The sequence below is a fragment of the Pundamilia nyererei genome, unplaced genomic scaffold (assembly GCF_000239375.1).
Source record: "Pundamilia nyererei isolate P.nyererei 1_Seehausen unplaced genomic scaffold, PunNye1.0 scaffold00008, whole genome shotgun sequence".
NCBI classification, from domain to species: Eukaryota; Metazoa; Chordata; class Actinopteri; order Cichliformes; family Cichlidae; genus Pundamilia; species Pundamilia nyererei.
The window spans coordinates 5002198-5012175 of NW_005187409.1; the positions used below are offsets into that span (position 1 = coordinate 5002198).

The following is a 9978-nucleotide window of genomic DNA, read 5'->3' on the forward strand; positions in this document are numbered from 1 at the left end:
AGAAAGCATGTGAATGTTTAGGCTTTTATGATAAGGTGGGGGCCATTAGAGGCTATAAGAGTTTGATCAATGCTCCACCATTTTGAGATCTGATGCTGTCTGCGTACGGTGTCCATCTCCCACGCGTGTGATCGTTAAAATCATCATTTGACTCAACCCGGCCGGACCAGTGTTGTTATTGTGGTTTTTCCTCTTGTATCCATCCCCAATATTTGAATCCGTAACAGTTAACACAGTGAGGCCATTGTAATGGGAGACGTTAAACAGATAGTGGGACTCCTTCTGCTTATCAACGTGTAAGAGTTTGTGGAATGTTCTTTGTCTGTGTCCCTGTATATAAGATGTAAGGGCGGTGGCCACAATTCAGAGATGGTCCTAGTGTTTCACTGGGGTGCTCTCTACACATTGCGATGTATTTATTAACCCCACTTCAAATCAAGCTCGCTGGATGTGTTGCAGGTTATTGTTAAATTTTCCACAACCGTTTGTTGCAACAAACGGTCTAGGGCCTTATCAAACAGTCCATGGACTGTTTGATAAGGCCACTGAGGCAAAGCATATGATGGTAGGTTAAAAAGAAAAAAATTTGGGGGGGGGGGGCTATAATCAGATGCTACATATGTCGAAAAATGCAAGTTATTTTGAGCACACTTTAACTCAGGTGTGCATTGTTATGTTGGCTTGCCCTTTGGCATAGAAGCGTTTGAAAATAAATGATGTAGACAATCCTGTCTCACAGTAAATATAAATGCTTGTTCTGTTGACAAATTTGAACTTTGGTTGTAGTAAAAAAAACAAAAACAAAAAACAACTAAAACCAAACCCCCCCCAAACCAAACAAACGTCGAGAGACACACAATTTCAACACATGGCACATTTTCTAAACGTATTAGTATTTTATGCATCAGATTTTTGCTCATGTTTCATATTCTTTCGCCTATAAGTCACCTTAAGTACAAATGACTCCTCTTACCCGAATAAGGTTGTGTAGAGGAACCGAAGTGCGGAGAAGTTTGTTGTAAAATGCGCATTTCGTGTTTTTCACCAGGTGGAGGCAATAACGGTTTCCAGAATCTGTGCGCAGGCGCAGTGGCACATCACACAACCGCAATAAGCAAATATGGCGGCGGCCGTCGACAGTGTTGTTAAAGTGTAAGTTTACCTTTATTTATTGTGAGAGTTAAACTAGCAGCCGCACAGAGGCGCTTTTTTAGTTAATTATTCATCGTTTTAAAGGCAGGGCGCAGAAAAATTGCACATCGCATCTTCAGTATTGAATACGATAATTGTCCCAAGAGGATAACGTTATCCTCCGTGCTACTGTTAGCTTGTTAGCTTTGGGGAAACATAAGGGAATCAACCCTGCTATGGAGCTGCATTTCAGCCTCAGTTTAAGCCTAATTCAGCAAGTATTAATTGTACTTAAAGTGGTTTTACGTGTAAAAGCTTTAAACAGTTTGTAGCCAGTCGCACGCAGATGAAAGCGGGTTAATTTTCCTTTAACCTGTCAGGTTGGCGGGCGCTTTGTTGTGACGAGAGTCGCTAACAATCAACCTTTTGTTCTGACACCCTCCACCGTTACTGATAATGCTGAGTGCTCAAATGAAACTAGGCTTGGTTTGGTGTCGCCCGTAAGTAAATAATTAAATACATTGACCCCAGACAGAAAAATATCATCGTTTTACTGTTGTGATTCAACATAATTAATAGTGGATTTATGAGGAGAGCAGTAACCCTTAATTATTCATTTTAGATACATCGACATTGACTACTGTTAAAATAGTTAAATTGGGATGTAATTGCAAAGCAGTAGAAGAGACGTTTGTGGTGAAATATGCGAGCAAAGTCGCAGTAGGTTGTTCGGTAGTGCCGTTTGCAGTAATTTCACAGCTCCTTTGTTGTGCAGCTCAAGCAAGGCCGGTTTGTGTGATAGCACAGTCATGTATCAGCTGCATGTCATTCAAAAAAGACTGTTTTAAAGTGAAAATAAGCTTTTATGTGTCTTAATTCACTTTATCTCGACTCTTTACAGAGCATAGTCATGCTGTTAAACCCAGCTAAAATTTGCTTGGCAGATAAGTAACAAAAATAGCAGCTGAAAAAAAGGTTTAGTACTAGAGAAGCACTGATTGCAATTTTCTTGGCTGATTTTTCCCTTAACTGCGACCTGCCAATACCATTTCCTTTTTTTTCTAAGAACTATAACTCAGGATATATTAATCAAACTGAACCTTTTTTTCAATGCAAATTATTTTCATAATAAAGAGATGATTAAACTTGAAAATGTCCCCCAGGTTGAAGTTAATTAGAGGATTTTCTCTCACTTAAATTACTGAAAATAAAATGCTCTGCTGTGTGTTGTTTGCAGTATGTTAATAACTTAACCAGATAACTCTTATATCTTTTTCACTTGCTTGCATAATTTTTCACATAACTGCATTGATCTTTTGCTCATACTGAGGCTGCTAGCTTGTGCCTGGCTCTGAGCTCTGGATAGTTTTAGCTAGAGATACACCCATTGACTGTGCAGGGATATCTGAGCTAAAGCAAGCCAAGGAGGGAAACCACGAAAGCATTTGTGACAACAAATGTAATGAGACAGTTAAACATAGACATTTTAAGGACTGCTGGTGCTGCTGATACATTTTTACTTATCTCTTCAGTGTTGATTATTTGAACTTTGTTTAATTAGCAGTTGATTATTAATAGTCTGCTCTGATTTGTGTTATTTGACCTGTTAGTGTCCAACTTCCACTTTTCAGGCTTGGAGAGCAGTATTACAGAGATGCCATGGAGCAGTGTCATAATTATAATGCTCGTCTGTGTGCCGAGCGCAGCATCCTTATGCCTTTCCTGGACTCTCAGACTGGTGTAGCCCAGTCCAACTGTTACATCTGGATGGAGAAGAGACACCGAAGTGCAGGTATCGAAGTAGTGTTGGATGATTTCTTTAAGCATTTGTAGGTTCTCAGTCATCTAGGTCATAGTAATCCAAGGAGCTTGGAAAGCAAAGCGACTGGACGACCTTACGTTTCTTGAAGACATTTCACCTCTTATCCGAGAAGCTTCTGAAGAACCAAAGAACTGAAGCTTCTTGGATTAGAGGTTGATGAAGTCCAGTCGCTTTTCTTTCCAAGCTCCTTAGATGATCTCTGTAACTGATATACAGGGTGTAGCATGTCATCTCACTAAAACATACTTCAGCTTTTGGTGTTTCTCTGTCACATCAGGCGTAGCTCCAGGGCAGCTCTACACCTACCCAGCCCGTCGCTGGAGAAAGAAACGGCGTTCTCATCCCCCTGAGGATCCCCGTCTGGCCTTTCCCCCAATCAAACCAGGTACCACCTCTGATGAAACAACTTTTCCATTTAAATAAACATTCCATAAGTTTAATTATTTTCTTTTTTTTTCTTTCTTCTATACACTGGTTTATCTGTTACACTTGTAGTGGTTGTATGCATTTTTGTTCTGCTTTGTTTGTGTAGCAGACTTGGAGCTGGGTCTGAAGCGCGATACCTTGGGAGCAGTGGATGGCAGCAGTTTGGAGGCCCTGCTGAAAGGAGAGCCTCTTGAAAGGAGGAGCGGTGTGGCAGATGTTCGAGGCCCTGAGGATGATCCGGCTACCGTGGAGCCTCCTGTGACATCAACAACCACCACATCCTCTGGGCGCATCCGTAAGGTCAGACCCAAAGCTGACTCGATGCTGATGCTTTTTGTCAAAAATGGCACAAATGATTTTTTTTTTTTTTTTTTTAACAAGCAGAAGCAATTAGACTGTTATTTTTATGGTAGAGAGTGCTGGACCATGATGACTACCTGGATGATCTGGATGACGAAGACTTTGAGGATGAGACCCCCAAGAGGCGAGGGAAGAGCAAGTCCAAGGTTAGTGTTCTGTTTCTTCACTGATGGATTGCCAACTGTGAGTCTAAACTGATATGTTTAAAATATTAACTTGGCCGACATTTGATGTTACATCTTTCTGACAGGAAATAAAGAAATCTTTACAATAACAAAAAGAAAAACGTGACCAGATGAGCTGCTGATAATTCAAGTCATCCTTTGTCTTATTTGCAGTCAGCGTAATGTGTTTTCAATGTTGTCATTTTTAATAATACAGTTAATTTGATTAATCAGCTCATCATTTGTCTTACATAATTAAAACAGTGATAGTTGATAGATAACTGAATTAAAACAACTTACAACAACAGTGCTTACAGTTACTACTTAAGTTGCAATGCTTATAGTTCTCAATCTAACGTTTTTCTTAAACGCACTTCTTTTCCATGGATATTGTTTGATCTCTTCAGAGATACAATATGAAACATCACTGGCTTCTTTAGTCTGATTGACTGACACTGTTCTGTCATTCAGACACAGATACGGTTGGCCAATGTGCTTCTGATACATGAAGCTGACACTCTTATCGAAAGGCATATTTATCTGAAAGGGGCTTTTCTTGTTCAGCTGGTTCTCCTGTGTCAGAGTTTATTTTTGTAATTTTGATTTCTCCAGTGAACCAATTTCACAAAATGTTCAATTCATTTTCACTTCCCAAAACATTTTGATCTGTACCAATTGTCAGAAATGCACTTACTTCTCATTGTTTTTCAAAACCGTTAAAGGTGATGTATGCAAAGTAAGTTGTGTTGTTTAAGTTGGTCTGTTTGTTGGTCTCAACTGTGCAATTTGTTGTTCAGGGCCGCAGCGACAAGAATGGCAAGAAGAAAACGGAGGCCGCAGCTGCAGCGCTGGAGGAAAGGGATAAACCTTACGCCTGCGACAGTGAGTATTAGCTTTCTGTGTAACGTGTTTGTGTGCGCCATGCATGTCAGCAAGAGAGGCTTTTGCTTTTCCCCTCTTAAAAGACAAAGATGAGCCTTGTGCCATGCATGGAGTCATCTGAAAGATCCCACCTGGAACTAAAGTTTGACGACGCAGAAGTTGAAAAAGTTGCTCGCCTGGATGCGTTGTCTTTTTTTTCTTTTCTCTCTCTTATCCCTGAGATGCTGCTTCGTGTGCTCTGTAACTTCCTGTTGGCCCAAGCTCACTGTGCAAATGCTCTCCTTCGCTGTATGAGTCTGCTACTAGCGTGTCCGTCAACAATTAATCATATGAAATGAAGTTAGTGTTTTTTTTAATGTTTTTTCTTTTACTTGGTTTTGAGGTGGTGAAAGGTGCACGCCCACCTTGTTTCCAACTTGGGCCTTTTTGGACGGTAGTTAAAATTCGCTGCCACAACTATAACACTTTTGTATGAACGTGTGTGTGTGTGTCAGTTTGTGGGAAGCGCTACAAGAACCGTCCTGGCCTGAGCTACCACTATACACACTCTCACCTGGCAGAGGAGGAGGGCGAGGACCGCGAGGAGATCGAGGCACCACCCACTCCTCGCCAGCCTGAGGAGCAGAAGAGTGAGTCACTCTCTAGTGCTGAGAGAGAGAGAGATGGAGAGAAAGAGGGGAGGGAGGTTTGGTTGCATGCTGTGTAGCATGTGTGTGTTTGTTCAAGGGAAGTCTCTCTCTCATTCTTTTTTTAAATTTTTCTTGCTCTTTTCATTTTTTGATTTTCATTATTTCAGATCCCAAATTTGGAGGCATTCCTGATTGAAACATGCTTGCACAGTTGGGACTCCCCCCCCCCCCTTTTTTTTTTTTTTAAAAGCATATCATCCATATTTATTTTTTCCTTTGTCTGTTTTTTTTAAACCCCCAAACATATCCATGGTCTTGCTTTTTTTTAAAAAAAAATTCCTTTGTGCACGCGAAATCGTGTTATCATATACATAAAAAGAAGTGCGTTTTGTGAGTTGTCACTCATACTTAAGTTTCAATCATAATTCAATGCATCGTCATTATGAATGTTATTTTTGGAAGGCCTGCTACAAACAGGTTTGTACTTGGAAAATGTGGAACTTTCATTTTTAAGCTGTATATGCTGATCTGCTTACCTGGGAGAAGAGAGCGGTGTTCTCTTTCCTTCATACGTTCAGATTCTTATAGTTTCTTCACTTATTTCCTGCACAGCTACTAAGAAGGGTCCCAATGGGCTGGCACTGCCCAATGATTACTGTGACTTCTGTCTGGGAGATTCCACCCTAAACCAGAAGACCGGCCAATCAGAAGAGTTGGTATCCTGTTCAGACTGCGGTCGCTCAGGTATGAACGCATTGTGTCCCTTTAGGCTTGGTTATCACACATATAGTTTAAAGCAGATATTTATCTGCTGTTTGGTGTAATTGGTCTTTCTTGAGACAACCATTTAAACCTTAAAATGTTCTGTATCATGGTGCCTGCAGGTCTTTCCACACTACTTCCTCACAGTTTTCATTGTTGTTCACCTGTTTTGTGTGTGTGTTTTTGGGGTTTTTTGTCTCCTTTGCGTAGGCCACCCAACGTGCCTGCAGTTCACACCAGTGATGATGGCTGCGGTGAAGACCTATCGCTGGCAGTGCATCGAGTGCAAATGCTGCAATGTTTGTGGCACCTCCGAGAATGATGTGAGCTTTTTAAAAAAAATTTTTTATTTATTTTATTTTATTTATTTATTTATTTATTTTTTTAATGTTCCCCAAAACCTTAATCTGTAGTGGTTACAAGTTTAAAAAAACTGCCTGTGACCCCTTTCTTCTCTTTTTGACCATATCCACATAAGACTGTCTATTTTTTTTGAAATTCTTTATTTTCAAGAAGTGGAGTACAACATAGTGTGTCAATAACAGGATGTCCAAATATAAACCACTTTTATCTTTTTACGTTTTGAGAACAAAGAACAAGTGGGGAGCAAAGGAAAAACATCCGTCACAGGGTTTAAAGGGGGATAAGGCACTCACAGGCACTCTAAGTTTCTAAACAGGAGAAATTTCAACAAAGTCTGGGTGCAGAGGCTTAATAAAACTGACCCACTTGCTCCATAATTTGACAAAAATGCTTTTTTTTTTTTTTTTTTTTAAGACTTATTGAAAACATAATAGCTTCCATTACATAAATCTCATTCACAATGTCTTTCTGCTCTGATATAGTGGGAGGCACGGGAAGGAGCCAGCATCTCTTGACTGCCTTTTTGGCTGCTTTTACCAGAATTGTAAAAAGATATTTATTTACTATGCACTGCAAGATTTACTAAGAATATGGTAGAAAATTGTAAAGGTATATTATTTGACTTAAACTTTCTATTTTTAAAAATCGTTTTGTTTTAATGAGCAAACATCCACTCTGTGCGTCACAGCTGTGGGACAGACACAGTGCAACATCACTTCTCAGTTTCAGCTTGTTGACTTGCAGTCCCCCCGACTCTGTTTTTAGTGTGTTTAATGAGTTTGAGAGGGACAACAAAGGCATATTAGTTGTTATAGTGGCTCATGTAGGTGTGATTAACTTTATTTTCTTTATTGATGAACTGCTGTCTTGACACCAGCATAACATACTGGGCCAAATAAACAGTATCTTTGGATATCAGATTTTTAAAAAATTGGATAAGATAAGATACCTTTATTAGTCCTACGAGTGGGGAATTTCATAGTTCAATTAAAGAGAAAATCATATAAAAATGATATCGGATATTCGTCTTGTGAATGCGATAACTCAACAAGGTGATGTACGAGCTTCGAACTGATACCTTAGGGCTGGCTATTAAAAATCTCGGATCAGTTGAAATCCTGGTGAGGTCAAGTTTTCTGAAAATCTTGTTAATGTGAAAGCAAGAACAATGTAATGCAGGATTTTAAAATTGATACCATAGGTTTATCTACTAGGAAGGGGTACCCTAACCCTCTGAGTGGTAGCACTGGTGGTCACCAGTATTTTTTAAGTCTGTTAATTAATTAATTAATTAATTAAATTTTAGCTTATTTTGACAAACAGAAATTGAGACTGTTTCTGAGAGTAACTGTCCTTTTGCTCCTCCTTACTTCAATTCAGTTTTCATACAGTGTCTCTTCCTTACAATGTAAGGTAAAGACCATCAGTAATATAGGAAATACCCCAACAATCAGACAACCCCATATGAGCAAGCACTTTGGTGATAGTAGGTAGGAGAAACTTCCTTTTAATAGAAAGAAATCTCCTGCGGAACCAGGCTCAGAAGGGGCAGCCATCGCCTATTTGGGTGTGAGGGGAGGAACATGGGATAAAAGACACACGGTGGAAGAGCCAGAGATGAATAATAATAACTAATTATTAAATGCCGAGGGTTAGGAGAGTGAAAAGCGTGAGCGGTGAGCGTTTCATCAGTAAATTGAAATTTTGTGTATTTGTAGGACCAGCTGCTGTTCTGTGATGACTGTGATCGAGGCTACCACATGTACTGTCTAACTCCACCCATGACTGAACCACCAGAGGGTAAGCAGACACTTTACAGCAGAGGGTAGCAAACTCAGAGGAAGTTGTTAGATACAACTGAGAGAGCTGTAAAAATGTGACTAATACACCAGCTAGTGGCCTTCTGGTATCTGCCAAGTTACTCCAAGATTCCATCACTTCGAGCCTTGTCTCACTTTGCTTCTGTTTTCCAGGGAGCTGGAGCTGCCACCTGTGCCTGGCTCTGCTGAAGGACAAAGCCTCCATATACCAGCAAAACCAGAGCTCCGCCCCTGAGTGACAACACAGTGGTGGACTCCACCCCCTTCAGGCACCAGGATCCCACCCCGAATTGAAACGTCAGACCTCCTCTCAGTCCGGAGCTCGAGGCTCGGTCCTGATGTAGCTGAGCCGGATTGCAGATCAGCTTTAGAAGTCTTTCATATCTTCAGCGGCCAAAGGGGGAGGGGGGAACAGAGCCAAAACAGACCTCAGATCAGCAACCACGGGGATCAAACCGTCACTACCAACCTGCCTGCAGAGTCCCCGAGGGCTGCCGTCAAACAGCATGGACACACACTTTCTCCTGGACTGTTACACACCAGATACCAGAGACACAGCGCATACAGTAACCATAGTAGCTGCTGTCTCCATGGGAGCTCCTAGGAGAAAACGGATTAGCACCGCAGCTAACAACCTGCACCCCTCACACTCAAAGACACAGTGTGCAGTGTCGACCCACCACAGTTCTTCTTCTGCTGAATGATCTGTTTTTATTCCCCGAAAGGAGCAAAAGGAAAATGTCACAACATACAGTAAACGGTTGAGTATTCTTCTTCTTCTTCTTCTTCTTCTTCTTGTTATTATTATCATTATTGTTATTGTTCTGGTTACTAGTGGGCTTTTGTAGTGGCATGTGTGCTTTTGTCTGATCCATCGGAGTATTTATCCTTTGAGGAAGTTTCCAGAGAGGGACCCGGTCAGTGCCAAGGTCCGCCATCACACGACAGCAGCTCATCACTCGCTCATTTGAGTCTGCACAAAAGTTTTTGTATTTGCTACCTTTCACCTCCACTCCATTACTTCAACCAAACACTACATAAAGACCATATGCTGTAGGCTGAGCTCATCAAACAAAAGCCCTTTTCCCCCCTTTTTTTTTCATCTTTCTCCATCAGACAGAAAACCTGATTTTGCCGGGACGTCAGAAACATGAAACTAATTAGGATAAAGTAGCATCCTGTTCTCACAGCTGTTATTTTGCTTGCTTTGTAAACTTCATCTAGCAGTGACATCATCCTTTCACACTCCATTTCTGTTGATTCAGTGGAACACACTCATTCACAAACTGTAGCTGCTTTCATCATTTGTCACACTGAGGCAGATTTGCATGCAAATTGCACCCGTATGAACGCACACACACTCTCATGTCACACTCTTTATTTTTTGTTGTTGTTGTTGACATTGTATTGTTTGTATTTTATTTTATTTTTTCATTTTGTATTATCTGATATTCCATTGGTATTGGGAGTTTTCTAGTAGAATTTTGTAAACTCTACAGCATAGCAAACACTTCAATATCTAGCTCCTAATGCATTCTCTGTACTGTATTTGCCTTTTTCTATTTTTTTTATGACTGTGACATGTTTGGATTTATTTGATTATTCTGATATGTCAAACC

At 40.5% G+C, this 9978-nt stretch overlaps 2 protein-coding genes across 4 annotated transcripts in view; one reads left to right on the forward strand and one right to left on the reverse strand.

Annotated features, from left to right (window-relative positions):
* LOC102206991 (high-affinity choline transporter 1-like) overlaps positions 1-1029 on the reverse strand; it is a 31318-nt gene extending 30289 nt beyond the window's left edge. Inside the window, exon 1 of the mRNA XM_013916164.1 lies at positions 974-1029. The gene's annotated coding sequence lies outside the window, so the exon portion shown is untranslated. The remainder of the gene's footprint in view (positions 1-973) is intronic.
* A 24-nt stretch (positions 1030-1053) lies between these two features.
* Positions 1054-9759, forward strand: dpf2l (D4, zinc and double PHD fingers family 2, like). 3 transcript variants are annotated; one of them, XM_005723094.1, is made up of 11 exons: positions 1054-1152; positions 2763-2923; positions 3231-3338; positions 3486-3679; positions 3793-3885; positions 4701-4785; positions 5280-5414; positions 6027-6158; positions 6387-6499; positions 8258-8339; positions 8513-9759. In XM_005723094.1, exons 1-11 carry the CDS (start codon positions 1121-1123, stop codon positions 8596-8598), a joined length of 1221 nt encoding a protein of 406 aa, XP_005723151.1. In that variant the 5' UTR covers positions 1054-1120; the 3' UTR covers positions 8599-9759. The 3 variants fall into 3 exon arrangements, with proteins under 3 accessions (XP_005723151.1, XP_005723152.1, XP_005723153.1); XM_005723095.1 differs by having other exon boundaries at positions 3489-3679; XM_005723096.1 differs by lacking the exon at positions 5280-5414.
* The last annotated feature ends 219 nt before the right edge of the window (positions 9760-9978 follow it).